The 22,187-nt window shown below is 33.6% G+C and overlaps 1 protein-coding gene across 1 annotated transcript in view; it reads right to left on the minus strand.

The window, feature by feature from the left end:
* Nf1 (neurofibromin 1) overlaps positions 1 to 22,187 on the minus strand; it is a 1,111,953-nt gene that overhangs the window by 755,248 nt on the left and 334,518 nt on the right. Inside the window, exon 13 of the mRNA XM_090369763.1 lies at positions 11,628 to 11,645. Within this exon, the coding sequence (XP_090225889.1) occupies positions 11,628 to 11,645 (18 nt within the window). The remainder of the gene's footprint in view (positions 1 to 11,627; positions 11,646 to 22,187) is intronic.

Here is a 22,187-nt window from a genome sequence, read left to right on the forward strand (position 1 = left end):
CCTTAATGATTTTTGTTACAAAACCAACACTCAATATTTCATCCAAGAATATTATGATTCAGATGGATATGGCCATGGGCAATTCCTCTGAGCCTTGAGCTCAGCTTGTGATGTATATGACTGTATTCAAAGGTCAATATAGTTGACTAGCTGTATCCATTATGAAAATTTCACAATTGGTAGCAAAGGTTTTTCTCTAGCTATCCTAAAGAAATGTGTTTGATCGTGAGCAAACATGCCAGTATGCATAGAATCCTTTCTCATTTCTTATTTCTGTAAAATAAAACTATTCTTTCTTTTAAGGTAGGCAGTGCTAGCAGAGAAAATAGGCCTGTTCTGTAAAATAAAACTATTTGGAATTGTTGTAGTTTCCTATGTTTCTGCACACCTAGGAAGAAATATCTTCAATTTGAAACCAAATCAGTTAGGCCTATCATATGCAATGGCTACAGCTAGCTGTACCTGCTGTGAAAATTTCACAATTGATAGCAGAGTTTTTCTCTAGCTGTCCTAAAGAAATGTAGTACCCATGTAGTATCAATATATACGTGTAAATGTATTCAGGATTGGTCTTTCAGAACAATCTTGAATACATTTGCAGAAAAACAAAAAAGGCACGTTTTTTCTTTGCCACAAGGTATGTTCAATACGACCAGTCAGAGCAGCATGACAGCAAACATGTCTTCCACTTTCTGACTGTGACATACTTCTAAATCCTTAAATTACTTACCTTAAATAAACCCCAAAAAACAAATAAACTCGAAGTTGATAACAATAACGATAAAATGATGAGTTCTGAATGTATTAAATGTAACGAATGGCAATAAGTGTATGGGCTTGCATGCACAACGTGAGGACATATAGTGAGCAGCGCAATGGAATCCTAATGATTAGATTTTTTAAGGTAGGCAATTTTGCAATTGGTAGCAGTTTTATTATTATTAATTATTCATTTTATTTTTTTTTTGGAACAAAGGACATGATTGTGTGAACATGCAAATTGTTAATCAGTTAAATAGTTGAAGTGCAAATTGTTAATCAGAAAAAAATGCCTTATCAACTTAGATAACTGTTTGTTTAACAGTTAACAGCTTCCTGTGGCTCCAACTATGAAGTGAATGTTGAACTATTCTTGTTTGTACTACAAAACTGGCCAATTCCGTAGAATAAAACTATTTGAAAATTTTTAATTTTAACAACTTTCTGCACACCTATAAAGAAATATCTTCAATTTGAGACCACTTCCAGTCTGATCCATTAAGCATATCGTTCACACTGACTGTCAAAATAAATGGCTTCCGTATTAAATATATAGATAATCAAAGCTCAACTGATAAACTGTTTCCCTGTTCCCACTGCATCAATAATAGCTAACAATGCAAGAGAGCAAGCTTATATAGCATCAGTCAAAATAAAATAAAATATTCCCATCACCTGTCCATATCCCCTACAATAGTTTGTCTTTCTTGAATTTATTCAAACTGCCCACTCAAAAGATGGAAGTTTGTTTCAACATTCAACTATCTGCTGGGTGAAGAAAAACTACTGAACATCCATTCTACAACCATTGTTCCTCAAATTGAATTTATGCATCCTCATGTGCATAGTCTGAGAAAAAAGAATAAAACCATCAGCACTGATCTTGCCTGATCCATTCAAACACGTAAACATCTCAACCGGATCACCTCACAGGCGCCTAGTCCCCAGATGCCGCAGTTCACAAAGCTGAAGCCTGTCTTAGTAAGAAAATCCTTCTATTTACTTCAATCTCATTTCGCTTCTCTGCACCCATTTCAGCAGATCCACATCCCATCTAAAACAAGGCTTACAGATCTGTATGAAGTACCCAAGATTCTGCCTAGCCATTGCCTTATGCAATGGAATAATACCTCCTTATAGCTTCTAGCAAAATTCCTGAATATCATTGACAAAAACCCATGAACAGTTCTGGCAGTTAGTGTGCACAATTACACCCAGGTCTTCTTTATTTTCCACTAACCTAAGTGCACTACCACACAGTTTTTATATTAATATGGGTTACTGGTAACCACATGCAGTCCCTTGCATTTATCAGTATTAAACTTCAGCTGCCATTTCTCAAATAATTTTTCTAAATCTTATTGCAGTAACATATCTTGATTTACTGTCATTAACAACACTGCCAACCTTTCTATAATAGGCAAACTTAGATAATCAGATCAAGAGTATTGCTTTCTATTGTTTCCCTTCTAACCCTTCCTTTTACCCCTGATGGTAGTTACATCTTTAAGTAAATCCCACATCAGTACACTGATCACTGCCTCCTAGTGGTTCCTTTAACTGTAAATTCTTTATGCATGAATAATCACTGCTGATAATCAGAGCAAGAGTGTTACTCCCTCTTGTTGCCTCTCTAACATGCTGCTGTAGAAAACAATCATCCAAGAAATCCATAAAAGCCTTGCTAGTGTGCGAGTGACCAACCACAAGTTCCAGTCTATATCTGGGAAGTTAAAATCCCCCATTATAAGACACTCTGATTTACTGGCCCACTCTATTTCTCTGTATAACTGTTCATTGTACATTAGGCCTATAACAAACTGCTACCCTCATTTTTGCTTTCACAGTGCTTATGTCATACTAAACTGACTCAACATTGCACTGTCCATCTATGTAAACTGGATGCACTTACATAGATTTTATGAGTTTCTTAACTAACAGCATCACCCCTCCTCCCTTTCTATACACACTGTACTCCTCAAATTCCACCTGCATCCCTCACATCTGAGTGACACCACGTCTCTGATATCCAAACAATATCCGCTTTGGATGTCTTAACCAGTACTTCAAATTCATCAAATTTATTTACTGTACTCCTAGCACTGGAGTACATGCAAGTATACATGCACCTGTTCTTAATCTTAGTTACTCTAACACAGCCCATGTATTTACTTGTTTCACGACTCTCAGCAATTCCTGAAATCCCCAGCAACTTGCTTTCCGGGCTGCTGCTCACCAAAGGAAAGCTGCTGCTCATTCCAATTTAATATTATTAGTGCAAATAATGAAGGAAGAAAGCATATACAGCATCACCCAAAAAAATAAATAGAACACTAGATTTCCTGGGCTAATGTTTCGAAGTTGTCGTAGTTCATGACTAGGACATCATCGATATATCTATATATGTTGATTCTTTCTTGTATGTTATTTTCAAAGTGGTGTAAGTAAAGGTTGGCTATTGCGCTAGAGCAGCAAGATCCCATGGCTATCCCTCTTGTCTGTAAGTAGATGCTGTTTCCCATCATTATTTAGTTATTTTTGAGGTTGAGATTGATTAGATCGTGCCAGTATTGTTTATTGCATTTCAAATTTTTTTGGTGGTTTTGAAAGTAGTGTATGAGGACATTAACTAGATTGTCATGTGAAATGCTAGTGAAGAGGTTTTTGAAGTCATAGGTGTAGATGCAGACAGGCTGCCAGAGCAAGTCATGGGGTATTATCAATGATAGGAAGGAATTTTGCTAGTAGGGAAAAGGAGGTGATTATCCCTTTGTATAAGGCAATGGTCAGAATACACACACGAGTACTGCATACAGGTCTGGAGGTCTCATTTCAGGAAGGATGTAGAGTTGCTAGAACAAGTACCGAGAAGGGCAACAAGAGTGGTGAGGGGAACAAAGGGGTGCTCTTACGAAGAAAAGTTCTGCAAGTTGCAGCATCTGGAGATTAGGTACCTGCAAGGTGATCTGATTGAGGCAAAAAGGCCTTGAATGGTTTCAGCCAGCTCAATGCTGATGAGATTCTTCCTCTTGCTCAGATTGTGTACCTGAATGGGCATAAATTCAAGTTAAGGAAGGAAAGTTGTAAAATAGATGTGCCTAAAATAGTTGTAAAATAGAACAACTATTTTGTTTAAGTTGTTCTATAGTTGTAAAATAGAACAACTATATAGAACAAGTTGTAAAATAGACACAAGCTTCCAGCTGCTTGTTCCAGCTGCTGGAACAAGCTTCCATCTATCTTTGTGGAAGTTGAGCTTAAATAAATTCAAGGCAGAACTAGACAAACTTTTGGAGTGAATGAGTGGGTGAAATGGGAAGGGGTTTTTTTTTTTTTTTTTTTTTTGCTGATGCTTTATAAGCTTGCTTTCTGCCTCTGCTAATGCTAAATTTGTATATCCAAAGTCACCTTGGTGACTTTGGATATGCAAATTCCTAAAAAGGATTACAAGTATCATGACATCTACTATACATATATTATAACTGGACATGGCTCTATTAATCATAAGTTGACTACATTGGAAATCATCAATAATCCCCACTGTATATGTGGAGAAATAGAATCTTATTTATAACTACCCAATTTATGAAAATCTTCAAAAATACTATTCATCTGACTCCAAAACATACCTCAAGGACAGGAGCATATGCTCATTTCTGATGGAAAATACTACAAATTACTAATGGAGTATGCACAGAACTGCACAGGACTCTACAACCAACTCAAGCTAGGGATACAAACCTGTGAGGGACTTGCCCAAATCCGAAATCAAATCTCTACTTGACCTTATTACCAACGTAATCTTGGAACTTCCACCTAACTTAACTTGCTAACCCTGGAACATCCAGAGTGGGATTACCTGCCAACCCATCCACATGGCTGGGTAGGTTCCTGTGGTCCACACCACTCTACAGCCAGATGTCAATCACACTCAGCACTCTTGCTGTGGCTTTTTCCCCTCCCTGGGTTTATTCCCTTTTTACCTGGTGGGGCACAACACTGTCAACTTAGGGGTGCCTTCACCTACATCTCCTTACTCTTACTTTCACTCCTCACTTCTTCCTTCTTCACCCTCCCTCCTTCCTTCCTTCCTTCTTTTTCTATACTTGGCGTCCATTAATGAAGCTCAAGCGACCATAACAGAGACCAGCCAGGGAACAATGGGCAGCCTTGCAGTGTGTGTGTGTAGACAACATAGGGTCCCACCAGCAGCCCAATGGCCAAATGCCAGAACAACAACAGAACATAACATAATACTACACATAATACAACACTTTTCTGGCATTTACAGTAGTACTGTATTTCTTCACAGCGTGCATATGGTGCAGATATGGGAAACTACAGATGGCACCTGACTTTAACACTATGTAAACATGTCCAACTCCAAACTCACAGAACCAACTTTCCTCTTCCTCATTTATCCCTTCTACTTCAGTTTTCTTGAACAATCCTCCTCCAGTGCATTTCCCAAAATGCTATAGGCTACAGAAAATCAAGTCTAATGTCATCCAGTATCTTCTGCTGCCTTCTCAGCCTTGAACCCATACATAGTACTACTTGAACCCATACATAGTTTGGGGTTTTCATAAAAAAAACTTAAGTATATATTATTAAACTTAAGTATATAAAAAAACTTAAGTATATATATACTAGAATTACATTGATGTGAATTTTAGTATTCTTACAGTATGGTATTCATTTGCAAAGGATCATTAATTATTTTTTAATTGGAAAAATATTGTTAAAAATTTTTTTATGACACCATGTTCATTGAATTAATTTTCCACAAAGTTCTGGTTTACTTGTTTCCCCCCCCCACCCACTTCACTTACCATGAGATTGGGATATAAAGTAGTTGGAAAATATATAAGTTTAGTAATAAGATCAAGAAGAAGAAGAAGAGAGAAATAGAATATTTAAGAGAAATAAAAAGGTACTAAAGAGTGAGTAAAACTAACTTAGAGATAGTCGGAGGTAAGAAAAATAATTATATAACATAAAATGAAATACAGCAGGCCCCCGTTATAACGCGGTTCACTTTACACTGATTCGCTATAATGCTGTTCTTATATTCTAACCCGTATCTAACTATAACGCTGTCACAGATCACTATAACGCTCTTTTACAGATTGCATTTTTGGCATATTTAACGAAATCGTTTCATTTGATGGAGTCGATGGCTTTAAAATGAATAGCAAAACAGCATTAAAACGTTTCCCACGCCGACTTGAGAAATGTTCCCACGCTCAGTGAAATTTTCTCGCACGCTAATTTAATTGCAGCACAGTACAGTGACTTGTTACGTAGTTCCGAGATCAACATTTTAAAAAATGATCAAGTATATTGCTTGTAATATTTGCATTATATGCATTTATCCGAAGTCTAGTCATCATATCATATTATATTATTACATTAGTCATCATCATATTAAACATCGTGCGAAACGGACAGTTTACTTGAACACTGTATCATAATTAATGCAACCAACACAGTTACATTTTCGAAGAGTTAATAATGGCCGATAAGAATGAAAAAGCAACAACGTCTGGGTGCAGTACAAAGACTATAAATGTAAGAAAAAGACTGAATTTGAAAATTAAATTAGACGTTTTGAAGCGAATCAATTCCAGTCAAAGACAAGTGGATGTGTGCCATAATTTAGGACTTGCAAGTTTAACTGTAAGAACAATTATAAAAAAAGATAAAGAATTAATTTTAGCAGCGGGAAAGATAGCTGTTCCACTGCAAGCAACTAGGGCTAGGCCGGCTATTAGGATTGAAATGGAAAGACTTTAACTAATTTTATTGAAGATAATATCCAATGCAGAATTCAGTTAAGTTAAATATAATTATTAAAAAAAAAAAAAAAAAAAGAGATTAGCCAGTATGATGATCTGAAGAAAACTCACCTAAAAAAAAAAAAAAAAAGTGGAACCATTTAAAACTAGTAAGGGCTGGTTGAATAGATTTAAAATCCAGGGAGAAGGAGCCGAAACTTTCAAAAAAGAACTTGTTAAAATTATTGAAGAGGGGTATTATGTGTTTATACTTCTCAACAAGTTTTTAACATAGATGAAGCAGGACTTTTTTTTGGAAACGAATGCCTAAAAGAAGTTTCATATTGAAAGAAGAAAAAACATGCCAGATTTCAAAGCGGCGAAGGATCGGTTGACTTTATTGTTGGGTGGTAATTAAACTGCGGGGGATTTAAAATTAATACCCCTTTTAGTTTATTTGGAAGAGGGCCAAAGTTCAACCCAAAATTGACACATTCCATGATTAAATTCATCAATTAAATTAAATCAATTTAGATCAATTAAATTCATGACTTTAATTAGAATTTTAAGTTTAATTTTGTACGCAAGTAGTTACCACATAATTATATACATATGTAATGCAGAATATTTTATATGTACAAATATTTGAATATTAAATATTTTGACCGACATTTGTGCATCTTTTCACTACCGTTTATTATTGATTAGGAAATATTCTATGGCACTGACCGCAACTCACAAATACATGTTACCTTATCGGAATCGGAATGCAGTGCTCGCTTAGCGCAGATTCACTTAGTGCTCTGTTTTTACGGAACAAATTATCAGCGTTAAGTGGGGGTCACCTGTAATATTAAGCAAAAAGATACTGCCACATAATGTGCAACCTTGGTGTCACTAATCAAGAACCAACCAATCACCAAGATTGCAAGTAAAATTGACAATATTAAACCTTTGTCTTAAGTTTTGGATATAAAAAATACCATGCACGCCATTAAGGTTTAGGTTAAAACTAAGAATTGTAAATAATTCTGAATTAATTAAGGCATTAAGAAAATTAAAGAATGGCAGAAATTGTGTAAAAACAAAAGTAAAAAGGGGGGAGTAAGGCTAAGACTGTGAGACTTCATTTTCTAGCATTACAAGAATTTGAACTGGGATGATCTACACAATTTCCAATGTTCTTTTCCTTGGCTGGATTTACCGTTTTAAATCTTCTGATCCCAATGTTTGCTCTGATCATGTCAGCAAAATCATTCTTCTAGGGATGAAATCCTTTATTCTGCATTCCACTCTAAAATTCATCCATGAGGTTTTTTTTTTTTTAAATACCTTGGTTTGCCAATAAAAGTCCTAAGATAAAAAAACAATATATCACAACAAGCTTGTATGCAAATATCCAGCTTCATTTTTTGCCTACACTAAAGCTCACAACAATTGTAAAACAGTTTATCAATTATTCCAAACCCAATTTTAAACAGGCTAAGAACAGAAAACTTGCTTCTTATCTAAATGGTATTCAAGTATAGTCTCTTGCCTAAGCGATTGGCCACAAATTCTGTCCATCAATACTCCCAAGCACTGTTACAACTAGAACTTCATTGCATCCTCAGCAAAAAAATCAATGTCAACTTACTAACATCCTATATTTCTCCTAATTATTGTATCAATGATCTTTACAAACTACCTCCTATTATACCCAATACACTCCCATTCACTGTTCTCTTCTGACAGAAGGATGTTAGAAGAAAATTCGGAATTTAATGCAAAGAAAGCTCCAGGTCCTGATGGCATTTCTCCACTTGTTCTCAAAGCCTGTGCTCCTGAAATTACCCTATTCCATGTCACCTTTTTACACTTTCTTATTCAACTGGTATTTTTCCTTCAGTTTGGAAATATGCTCTTTTCTAGCTAGTTCCTAAAAAAAGAATGACAAATCCAATGCTTCCAGTTATCACTCCATTGCAAAGTAATGGAGTGATAATTAATTGAAAGTAATCTATCAACAGCCAAATCTTAATCTATCTTGAAACTTTCCATCTGATCAACGGCTGACAATATGGATTCCAGCAAAAAATTCCAATTGAAAAGTTCAGTAAAATTTTTAATGCTATTTTTAATCCATTTGATCATATTTGGCATAAAGGCATTCCAAACAAGCTTATTATGAATTTCCAACTGTTTTTTTCCAACTGTTTATGAATTTTCCAGAAATGTTGGTGCTCCCCAAGTTAGTAGAAGAAGGTCATATTAATGACCTTCTTCTACTAACTGGAAATCCTATCCATAGTTTTGCTGATGATACCACACTTCATGCCCTGCACTAACAGCCTCAATGTCTTGAATATTCATCAACAATTACTTAAATGCAGAGCAGATCTCCAAGTAATTCTTACGTGACAAAGAAAACTTAGTTAACTTCAATCCTTCTAAAACTCAATCCTTGTCTTATTTCTCACAAAAAACAGTCTACTGCTCCTGCACCCATGTTTGATGATATTCAGAGTAATCTGTTAAGGATTACCCATACTTCTAATCTCTCTTGGCAAAAGTACATCACAAATACTGCTCCCTCTGCAACAACAAAAAAAAAAAAAAAAAAAAAAAATATTTTCACTAAAAGTATTGCTCTTCTTCTAAACAACTATTCAACTCTGTAGAAATCTCAAATCCAGCCTACCAAGGAATATTGTTCCAACATCTGGAATAGCCCCAAACCTCTTTCAGGCTTCTTGACTGCATTCAAAACAGAGTATCAGGTTAATTAACAACCCACCCTTACAAAGTCTCTCAATTCTCGGTCTTATAAAGGTTCAGTTTCTGCTGCATGTCTTTTCTGCAAATACTTTACAAGCACCAATCTTCTGAATTGACATCTATAATTACCCACCTTCTCCCCACTCTCTTTAAACTAGTGCAAACATGTGCCAAAAGCAGTCAGAATCCATTCATTATCCAACCCAATAAACACACAAATCAGACTTTCTTCCTCATTAATCCGTTGCTTCTATTTTCTGGAACTATCTTCCTTCACATATATTTTTCAAAAATTACAATTAGTATATTCAAATCTAATGTCAATAATTACTTTGTGTTCTCAGCCGTCAACCCATGCATAGTACTAATTACTATCGGTGGATAAGTTTTGTATTAGGTTTTCATTAAGAAAAGAACAAAAATTTAATTCAAGTATGAGCAGCCATATTTACATTTTCAATTAATTGCAGACAGTTCATAATATACAGCAGCCAGAAAACCCCACATCTGTTAGCTTTATTTGTCCAACTTGCACTTATGAAATTATAAAATTATCTGGATTTCTGATCTAGAAGTTGATGAAATTGAATCAAGTGATACATAAATAGACATAAAAGATATTACTGTATCAAAAAAGTAACCATGAGTTTTCTTACTTTTTCATTATTTTTGCCACAATTGTTTTTGCACTTCCAATTTGATTTTTAATAACAATTTCACTGTAACATTGGGTAATCAAGTCAAAATAACATCAAATTAATAATTAAATATATCGTGTACAAAGTGTTCATTCCTACAAACCTTCCACAGAGCCTAACCACCATAACTGGAAACATTAACCCCCAGCCCATGAACATTTAGAAACCTCGTTGCAGCAAGCTCATCAACATTCTAAGAATTAACTGTGATGGGCCCACACGTTCTGAAAACTCATGTACAAAAGAGTTAATACATCCAAAGATGCACACATGCACATTCTTTTGGATAGTTCTTGTTTCATTAATTTCATTGTTAAAGAAATAAAATTAATGTTTTTAAATTTTAATTATGTTCTCACACTTATGTTCTCACACAAGGTCAAAGGTGAGCACTATAAATAAACAGATTCTACCATCCAACTCTGAGATTTGAAGCAACTTTTGAAAAATTTGTGATAACAAAAGGCATTTACAGATGTTTTGGATCCCCAAGCAAGTTGAAAAACAACAATAGACAGGTTAGGGGAGGGGTGGGGATAGAGAGAGAGAGAGAGGGAGAGAGGGTAAGAAATAAGACAGAGAAGAAGAAAATAAGCTGACTGATGTGGAAAGATGGGAAGAGAAAGATCTAGGAATAAGAAGAAGAGAAAGAGTAGAGAATGTTGAGCAGAAGATAGGAAGGAACAGAGAATACAGATGGTACAAAGCAGATTAGGAGGCCTAGAAAGCAGAGGGTAAGATAATATGCAACAGCCAACCTTTGTAAAATAGACAATCTTCTGAAAACAGTCCACAAAAGCTTTAAGTATGGAATTGCAGGGAACTTGTCCCAGCTTGAAATGTGCAAAAATCTGGCTTGATTTAGACAAAATTTGAAACATTTTTTAATACAAGAACATGACTGGCTAAAATTGTCATTTTTAATATTTCTACACCATACTAGTCTTATATATCAAAACACATAATTACCTATTTTATTTATATATAACAATCTATGTACTTATACACAAGTATGATCACGTTATTTTAAAATATGAGAACAAAATGCCTTTTAATGCATGGATCTGCTGACTACAAAGAAATATTAAAGCTACTTTAGATATAAAAAAAAATAATGAATTGATACTGGAATCTGAAGAAAATTTCTCTAGTCTCAACTGTAATTCATTAATGACTGAAACACAAAATTGCAACAAAAGAAATGCTAATGCACTTGTAAATAAAATTGACACTGGCCAAAAAAAAAAAAAAAAAAAAAATTGGTGTCAAATAAGATTAAGTAACCATGAAAGTAAATCTAAAAAAAGCCATGTTTCATGTTTAATGCAGTTTACCAAAAGAAATCCTCTATGGATTTTGAAATGTTTTCTTTTTACTGTAATCCATAGAGTTTTATTATTATATACAGAATGGAGAAATGACTTATAACATTCAGCTTCCGCATCAGCATCAATTATCATTTAAAATTATTTACTTTAATACATCTATTATAATACCAATTTTTTTAACTCATTTTTAGTGTATGTGTTTTATTAATGCATACATGTATAATGTGTGAATAAAATTATCTCATAATAAAAGAGGAATAACAAAATAACAGAACAATTCTTCTCTGATACTAAAGACCCTTACATACCTGCATGTAAGCTGAGAGCTGCAAAATGCATGATTGACCACATGAAAGGATAAAAACAAAGGGCTCATTTTAAGTTTAAGGTATGAAACTATAATATCATTACAAACTAAACAAATACACAACATTTATTAATAATTGTTGTACAAGTGAACAAAATTATTTGCTCATTTAAGTTTATTGTGTCCTGAATTGTAATAATAAAAACTGAAGTGCTTAAGTATCTTAATGGATAATAATATTTATTAAAATCAATTTTCACAAATTTGATCAACACTATTCAAAGAAGAAAATTATGCATTACACAGAGAAATATTTAAATATAATTTTTTCAACACATTATCTTAAATATTGCTAAATAACAATTTAAATTTAGTTCTAAAGATGTTTCCACCTTTTATATATTATATTATTTCTCCAGAAATGTTTTTTTCTATATAATTTTAATTAATTTATATCAACTTTAAATAAGAAAAAAAAATATATTAGGGAAACATTTATACCCAAAAAAGGTTGACAGTTGGATATATAAAAAAATAATTTGATAGTATATAACAGAGCTATGGTGCTCAATACGTTCTACGTTGATATCCATATTTGTAGAAAGAATAAGAGCAATTTAGCTCAATATGATACATAGAACACTTCTGTATGATACTCTCCGGAAATTAAAATGAATAAAAGATTAACACAAAATGATTATGGTAAAAAATCAATTGAACTCAAAAATTAACTAAAATACAAAAAAAAAAAAAAAACAAATTAAAAATCAATTAAAGTTAAACATAAATTTTGAAAAACTATTTTCCTTCCTGAAGCAGACAATGCTTTGACAGCATTGTGATCACAGGAATGAAAATTACTGAGTGTGTGAGCTTGAATCTTAAATAGAGAGGTTTTGTCCTCACGCATGCGCGCAAAAGACGATGAATCGGAGATTAGATATGGACAATGAACATTAATAGAATTCTCATGTAATTTAATTTCAAAGGTTTCTACAATTAAGTTGGACACTAAGTATTTTGGCCTCATTAAATAAAAATGTATGTTTTTCATTAACAGCATGAAAAGCCAATTCTGACGCTGCTGAACGAGAAGCACAAACTGAAGGCGAGTGCTGTTTTACGCAAACAATGAGAGGAAATCGGGTAGAACCTCGATAAGATGAGTCGCAATTACTGCAAGAAATGTACCCAAGTCATTTATTTATGTCGCAAAAGAGGAAAGGACTGAGCGTGTAATTTCCATATTGGTCTGACCACAATCTTAAATTCAGTATCTTTAAAGAATCTGTTAAGCTGCTTATGCCACTGTTCAACATATGGGACAGAAATAAAGTATTTTTAGATGTTACTATTGTTGGTTGGTGTAGTGTCTTGTAACCTATCCTTATCTTGTACCCCAATTCGAATTATTATAGCAAGAGGGTAACCCCTGTTTTGGAATCTGCTGGTTAATATCTGTATTTCTGAATCTAAAGCAGATCCCGTCATTGAATATTTATAGGCATTGAGAAACTGATTAAAGATAATAGCCCTTTTGTAGGTAAACGGGTGATAGCTGTTATAATGTAGAAGCATACCAATGTTTGTTGGTTTATGATAGAAGTTAAATTGGATCTCATTCATGTTCCGAGTAAGCATGAAATTTAGAAATTTTAATGACTCAGGATCTGTATGTTCCCTTTTCAATGTAAAATTGAGTCTAGGATTCATTATAGACAAATCATCATCATCAATTTTACATTTCTCATTCAGCAGCATCAGAATGCTGTTAATGAAAAAGATACATTTTTATTTAACAAGTCAAAAACACTTAGTGTCCAATATAATAAGACTATTAATTGCAGAAACCGTCGAAATTAAATTACATGATAATTTTAGGATGAAACCTAGACTCAATTTTACACTGCAAAAGGAAAATATGGATACTAAGTCATTAAATTTTCTAAATTTCATGCTTACTCGGGACACGAATAAGATCCAATTTAACATCTATCATAAACCAACAAACACCAGTATGCTTCTACATTATAACAGCTATCACCCATTCACCTACAAAAGGGCTATTATCTTTAATCAGTTTCTCAATGCCTATAAATATTCAATGACAGAATCTGCTTTAGATTCAGAAATACAAATATTAACCAGCAGATTGCTAAACAGGGGTTTACCCCCTTGCTACAATAAATTGAATTGGGGTACAAGCTAAGGATAGGATACAAGACACCAACCAACAATAGTAACATCAAAAAATACTTTATTTCTGTCCCATACATTGAACAGTGGCACATGAAGCTTAACAGATTCTTTAAAGATACGGAATTTAAGATTGTGGCCAGACCAATACAGAAAGATTAGTGAATGGAACAAAGGGTTGCTCTTATGAAGAAAGGCTTAAGCTTTACAAATTACAGTGTCTGGAGACTAGACACCGGCGAGGTGTATAAAGCCTTGAATGGTTTGAGCATGCTCAATGCTGATGGGATTTTGCCTCTTGCTCAGAATAATCACCTGAGAGGGCATAAATTCAAATTGAGGAAAGACAGATGTAGGATAGATGTGCGGAAATTTGCCTTTAGCCAGCAGGTAGTTGGATGGTGGAACAGACTTCCATCCCTTGTTGTGGAAGTGGATAGCCTAAATAAATTTAAGGCTCAGCTGAACAGCTATTTCGAACGAGCGGAGGGGGTGTAGTTGGATGGTGGAACAGACTTCCATCCCTTGTTGTGGAAGTGGATAGCCTAAATAAATTTAAGGCTCAGCTGAACAGGTATTTCGAACGAGCAGAGGGGGTGAAGTGGAAGTTTTTTTTTTTTTTTTTTGGCTGATGCTGCATAAACTTGCTTTCTTGCATCATATGCCTCTACTAATGCTAAATTACACTCTATACTGAACAATCGCTCAGTCCTTTCCTCTTTTGCAACACAAATAAATGACTTGGTATACAACATTTCTTCCTCTCATTGTCTGCATAAAACAGCACTCGTCTTCAGTTTGTGCTTCTCGTTCAGCAGCATCAGAATTGGCCTTTTGTGCTGTTAATGAGACCAAAATACTTAGCGTCTCGTAAATTAAATTACATGAGAATTCTATTAATGTTCGTCGTCCATATCTAATCTCCGATTCATGGTCTTTTGCGCACATGCAGGAGGACAAAATCTCTCTGATTCAAGCTCACACACTCTGTAATTTTCATTCCTGTGATCATGACACACGGTCGAAAAGCACTGTCTGCCTCAGGAAGGAAAATAGTTTTTCAAAATTTATGTTTAATTTTAATTGATTTTTAATTTTTTTTTTGTATTTTAGTTAATTTTTGAATTGCATTCAATTGATTTTTTACCGTAATCATTTTTCTGTAAAAAAATCAATTGATCTTTTATTCGTTTTAATTTCTGGAGAATAACACACAGAAGTGTTCTATGCATCATACTGAGGTAAATTTCTCTCATCCTTGTACAAAAAAAAAATATATATATAATAAATTAATTAAAAAAATTACAAGTATATAATGGTTTCTGAATTTATTTTGGCTCAAATTTCTTCTTTTTATTTTTTAATTCTTTTGGTTTTAATTTTGAAATGGTTCCCGTTTTTTTTTTCCTCCAAATAAATTATAGAATCAAAGATCTGTTTTTTTACGTGTTTTTTTAATTAAATAGTCTGATTTATTACCTAAATTCTTTTGCACTATTTTCTTTTTCAATAAAAACATGGTGAAGTCAACCAACAAGTGATGCTTAACCCTGAAATCATGGAATCCCTAGTTGTTATAAACATAGTGGCACTACACTTCATAGGTGCAACCTTTAGCATACTCCAGGTAATTCTACTTGGAGTATGCCAAATTTCTTATTTCATTAATAGATTGCAATACTTATGGTATGCATTTTTTTAGTTTTTAATAAAAAAGTTAAATATTTAAAAAAATGTTTTTAACAATTTTTATTTAAAAAAAACACAAAAAATATTCTGCTCAAACTTTAAAAAAATCTTTATAGTCAAACAATATAAAGAATGAAAAAACTGTAAACAAGAAAAAATTTGAAATGTGTGGATGCACATATATTCCTGCTTATTATATACCTAACTGGTTTTAAAAAATTTTCAGAAAATGCATATATCAGATACTATTATTCACTTAATTTTCAAAATTTTTTTTCAAAGTTATTTAAAATTGGTAATATTGCGAAGTGCACAAAATTTGAATATGGTGCATCTTGCTAACTCTCTATCACGAGTGATTATTGCTTTCCATGTGTCTTCATATTTATTATTGAAAAATAATGAATATTTCAAATGGATCCTTCAAAAAAGAATAGTTTATAACTCTTAGAAACCACTAATAATCATTAGATCATGTAGAGAGTTTTATAAATTACTACAATTCTATAAACACATAATTCTAAACTTTTAAGTTTCAGTAGTTAGTTTCCCACACTAGCATTACTACATGTTAAAAGCAGAACAAGAGTGGTGGGTCTGTACTAGGACTTGCATAAAACCGAGAAATTTCAAAACCGAGTTTAACCGAAGTTTACTCTTAAAACCGGCTTTAAAACCGATTTTCTCAGACTTAGGGAAAATAATTAAAAGCTTATAACACAGGTATTTATTTTATCTTGGGTAGATTGTACAAATCGTAATCAAATCTTTTAAAGAAAATCTATCACCTCTTATAGTAAAACAAATAAAAAAATTAAAATGCTCCAAAAAAGTAACCAGCTTGAGATTATACAAAATTACAAATTGTATTCAAATACTTTGAATAAAAATTATTTAGTTTGGCAATTTCGTCTTGCTTTGTAATGCTGTAAAAGGCTTTGGTGAAACTTTAAAACAAATTTTAAAACTTTGAAACCATTTAAAGCAAATGGGTTTTCTGCTGTATCAAGCTTAGCAAGCAGAAATTCTATTGAAGACTCTGCTTTAAGTAAGTCTGTATCTTCTGAGGTTATAGCCTTCAGAATCATTTCAACTGGTTGCAAAGTTTCACATAGCAATTCAAGTGTTTTCCAGTCATCGTCAGACAGCTTCAGTTGACAGTACTGCACATAGAGCATTTGGAATGCAAATTTTCAATTTCAAAAATTTCTCTCAATTATATATAGAATGTGCTATCCCATCTAGTCTTGCAATCTAATGTAAGTTTATATTCTTTCCCATTAAATTTTGCTTTAACAAAATTTTTAATATGTCATTTTTGGTAAGCGATTTTCGAAAAGGCTTGCAAATTTTTCTGACTTTGTTAATAGTTTGTGCAATATTGGCCATTGGATTGAAGAAATAAATGAGCTCATTGGTAAAGTCGGTTTGATAAAGCATGCCTTGCTGTCTTTCTTCAAATTCTTCATCATCACTAATTTCTTCATTGTCTTTGGGAGACTCAGAGACTGTGGCACCATAATTGATTGCTTTTTCATAAAGTACATCTATAACTGACAGATGTATACAATGGGTTATACATTGTTGATGATCAGGCGTAATTTGCTTGCCAAACTTAATCATCATTGCTGCTCCATCGGTGGTGCAGGCAACAATATCCTCATCCAAGTTCAAACCAAATTCCTTCAAGTGTCCATTCACAATTTGCTCAGTTCGTCTGCTATCAAGTGAACCATTAATTTCAATAAGACTTAATGACCAATGATTGTCTTTTGAATGCATATTTATATTCATATGCCTTTTATTTTGTGTAGACGTATATTCGTATGGAGTCAATGAATACCGTGCACCCAAAACCAATGCATTTTTGAAATGCTGAATGAGTTCTTCTTTCTTAGTTTTATAATAATTCAGAACCATATTTTTAATTCCATTAACTGAGGCTGATGGTGATTTATCGTATTTATTTCTCTGAAGGTGAAGGCTTGATTGTATAAACTCACTCTTGGCAATTGAATTAAAAGAAAATCCATCTTAAGCAGCTAATTTTGAAATCTCTTCTTCCATAGATTTTTTAAGGATAAAGTTTTCTAATGTTCTTACCATTTTTACATAAGGTTCACTGTTATCTTGTTTAATGCCAATCTGAAGCATTTTCTTTAAATGCAACATGAAAGATGATGTAGATCCTCCAGATGACTTCATTATCTTCTGACATTTCGAACATTGTGCTTCATGTTTGCTTTTTCGAGCAAAATAATTCCATACATTTGATTTCATCTTAGACATATTAAGAGTAATAAATATTAATTAGTAGGAATTTATATCACCGACAATTTTAAATAAAAATATTGAAGATAACAAAGGCACAATACTATGCGTCACTCCCGCAAGCACTGAATGAAGAGTCTAAACGAGGCAAGTTTCAAAATTTTCACGAAAGAAATTTTTTTATTTATTTACTCGCAATTTTTTTTCCCCCAATTAAATCTATTGTATTTTCAAAATTACATAAAAGCTAAATTTGCTGAAGCTGCTTTTTGGAGAACATTTGATCGCAAATTTAATAGGAATAAAGAAGCAAAAAACTTTCTACGATTGAAATTTGATGCAATATTCAGCGAATCTGTTTCTAGTGGGTAACAGTGGATAAGGCGCGTTCCATAACTTGCCTGGCGAACAAGATAGATGGAACGGAGAAATGTTGAGCATTTTCTTTTACGCTATCGCTCCGACTCACTCAGTTGTAAATGAGTACACCTGCATCGTGCCATGATACAGGTGGGGAGATAAAAGGTACCCCTCCTAGATTTGGGCCACTTGCCCATGAGATTCGTACCTTAAAATAAAATAAAAAACATGTTTAAAACGTAAAGCAGTTGAACGATCCAGACAAACGAACAAACAAAAGAAAACGTTCGTAACAAAAAACTATATTGGAGGGCTAACTAAAAAAATATTCAAATCCGGTTTTAGAAGCTCAGTTTCGGTTTTAACAACTTAATATGAAAACTGGATTTAACCGGTTTATAAAACTGGTTTGCAAGCCCTAGTCTGTACCTGATGGGTACAATCCTGCTATAACTCTGAAAAAATGATACATAAAAATCAAAACCCATACCAAGTAAAAATGTGTCTATATTTAGGAAGATATAGAAATCAGTTTTTTTTTTTTTTTTTTTTTTAATTCAGCCAAAAATTAAGGGGGGGCTCATTATTTTCGAGTTACACCTTACGGCTATAGTGCTATGACTGCAGGGTTAAGACCTGACACTCTTGGCATAAGCACTAGGTTGGAGGAATTTACAATCAATCATTTCAACAATAAATACAATCGTTAAATGTATTTACACATCACTTGAGCTTGTATCACATTTTGTTCAAATGCATGTGCTCTGCACTCTCACTCACATTGTGTGCATCTTTCACATTCATAAAATAAAAAACATGAATCTATATAGAAGTGAGCCCAAATATTTCATTACCACTATATCAGTCACATTCACTTGAAATTAAAAAACTAACTTGATCTTTCATTACAAGTAAGCAACCATTCAGAGGTTATCTCAAATTACATTAACAATAAACAAACAAACATTTTCTCAATTTTGGCATTAAGGATGAAGTTAACACATTAAGCACATCTATTTGCAAGTAAGGAAAATATACAATTTAAAAAAAAAAACCTTGGAGCCAAGGAGAAAAAACAACACTTTTTTTTTTTTTTTTTTTTTTAAGTTGACAAAGTTAAGTTTCTGTCAACTCCATAGTTGTTTGTATAAATTATTTAAAAATAACTTTTTTGAATTAATCAGAGTTAACAGAACAGGATCATATCATCTTAACGATTATCAAAGTTATGATTACTTTTGTCATAACTAATAAACAAGTAACTGATAAAAGGAAAATTATCCAAATGTTGAGGTTTTCAATTAGTAATATTACAATAGACAAAGTCTCAGTAATGCTAAAAGCCAGAAACAAAGTGAGAGTGTTTTGCTCCAGCAGATATTGTTTGTACATTTAGTATTTGTACTAATGGCTGCTCTTGGTCAAAAACACATGGAAAATGGTCCTAATATAATGTAGTCCTAAAGATTGGGGAAGGGGAGGGAAGATGTCATTGTAAGACCAACAAAACCAGATTACATAAAGGATAAGGATTACTATAACTTACTATATTTTAAAACATAACCTTCAATGCAAAAAGTTGCTCTACAATCAAATACTCTAAAATGTAGTCAATCAAATTATCAAGGGAATGCACAAGCATCCTTATATTAGTTTCACTTTTGTAAGTCCCTTCAATGTGCAAATGCAAAAATAATATAAGACTGCATAGACATTCCATTTATAGTGCTATCAAAGCAGAGAAGAACATGATGTCACTCAAGAGACAAGCCATCGAAAGACAACACACTCATAACAGCACCAAAAAATATTCCCTAAATCCAAGAAATCTTGCAAGGAACTAAAATAGTGAAGATTACAATGATGAAATCTGTTGGGAAAATGACAGCAAACATACCCAAGACATGGACTCTCTGGAAAGTTAACTAGGTAAAGCATTTTTTAATAAGTGAATTGTCCAAAACTAGAGCCATATTGACACATGCCAATAGACCCTATAATGTGACTGTTTTATAAAGTTATCATCACGCAGATGTTCCTGTAACTGTGAGTTTCAACCCTTTGCTTAAAAAAACACCTAAAAGACTTATAACGTAAACAAAGAGACGATACCTTTCCATGGAATGGGTGCTTCCCTACAGTAATCAAGGAAATGGTACTACTAGCAATATTTAATATTTAATATACTGAACATATGGCAGCAGGTTCACAAGAGGACTACTATAAAGGACTGCTCAATTTTCACATTAAAGTAGTGTCATCGACTGTCAGATGTATTGCTACTGCTTATCAACTGACTCTTATGAAAAGATATAACATAAAAAGAGTGATTTATTAAATGAGATAAATATATGGCCAGGAGTTGATATATAAATATATCGACTCCAGCCATGTTGCTGTGATGACATTATTGTTCCTAGTACTTGTATCATACTTAGCAGCAATAAAGATAAGTTATTTATACACCATACTCAACTGGATATCCCAAAGTTAGAGATTTATTCTGAACTTCTGTGGTTCAAATTTCTCTATCCCATGCCATTAATATTCATTGTTATCTAAATCACACAAACAAATAATTAACATTTTGAATTGGTATATGCTGCAGTAAACTGAAAGGGTCACTGAATACCTTTGAAGATATATGTTGGATCAATTTTGAATATACAAGTGCTGCTTTTTTTCATCTTCTCTTATGCCTAGGCATAGACATGAAAAGCATTCATTTATATAACCCTAAATTCTCATTTACTTGGCTGTAGTTTTTTTTTTTTTTATGTGAACCCCAAACACGAGAGGTATTAGAACCTATAGTACTTAGTACTGTGCTTGGGTTTGAGGTTAAGAAGACGAAAGAAGATATTTGTTGACATTGGACTTGAACTTCTGTAGATTTTAATTTTCAGGAAATACGTATGAAGGAAGGTTGTTCCAGAAAATGGCAGTTGAATGAATAAATGAAGAAGATGAAAAGTTGGTTCTGTGGGTTTGAAGTTGGACAGTAAATGGATGTTGGTTAGTGGCGGCACGTGTTCAGACTGTTTTCAAAGAGAGAGCAGGAATTATAGAAGCCAATTCAGAAGAACAGTGCCCATGGAAGTATCTGTAGAAGAGGCATGCAGCAGAAACAGTGCGTCTATGAGAAAGTGAGTGGGGAGAGACTGTTAGAGATAAATCATTAATTAACCTAACTGCCCTCTTCTGAATGGAATCAAGAAGCCTGAGAGAGGTTTTGGGGGAACCACCCCAGATGTGGGAACAATATTCCATGGCAGGGCGGATTTGCGATTTATACAGAGTGAGCAGCTGTTTGGAAGAGAAGTAACGCCGAGAGCGAAAGAGAAAACCAAGTTTTTTAGATGCAGAGGAAGCAATATTTGTTGTTTTTTTTTTTTTTTTTTTGGGTAGTTGTTTGCGCATAGGCTTCTGTGGCCATAATGCACCTCCCAAGGTTTCTGTAGTACTTTGATCCAAGCCCGAGGCGGGAATCGAACCCGCGACCTTTGGGTTGCCAGGCAGGCACTTTACCCACCCGCTATCCCAGTCGGCCACAATATTTGTAATGTGCTTGTGCCAAGAGAGATTAGAAGTCAGGGTAATCCCCAAAACAGATATATCATTTTGCCTAGAAATCAGAGTGTCACTACAGATAAGCATAGGAGCAGAAGAATCCTTTTTGCAAGATATAAGACAAGACTAAGTTTTACAAGGGTTGAAATCAACTAAGTTGTCTTTGCCCCACTGGAGAAATTACCTGAAGATCGGCATTTAAGGAATTGGTAGCAGATTTTCGAGAAATTGAAGCTGATTGAGCAGGAAAATGTTTCTCAAAATGGAAAGTTGAATGCAATGTGCTATCATCGGCAAAACTATGGATAGGATTTCCAGTCAATGGAAGAAGGTCATTGATATACAAGAGGAAAAGAGTGGGGAAAAGAACTGAACCTTGGGGGACACCGGCATTAGTGGAGAAGTTAGAAGACAGAGAGCCATCTACCATCAACCTCAGTGAGCGATCAGAGAGAAAACTGGATAACCAATTACT

This window comes from Mastigoproctus giganteus, chromosome 3 (assembly GCF_048544385.1).
Source record: "Mastigoproctus giganteus isolate SK-2022 chromosome 3, ASM4854438v1, whole genome shotgun sequence".
In the NCBI taxonomy this organism is placed as follows: Eukaryota; Metazoa; Arthropoda; class Arachnida; order Uropygi; family Thelyphonidae; genus Mastigoproctus; species Mastigoproctus giganteus.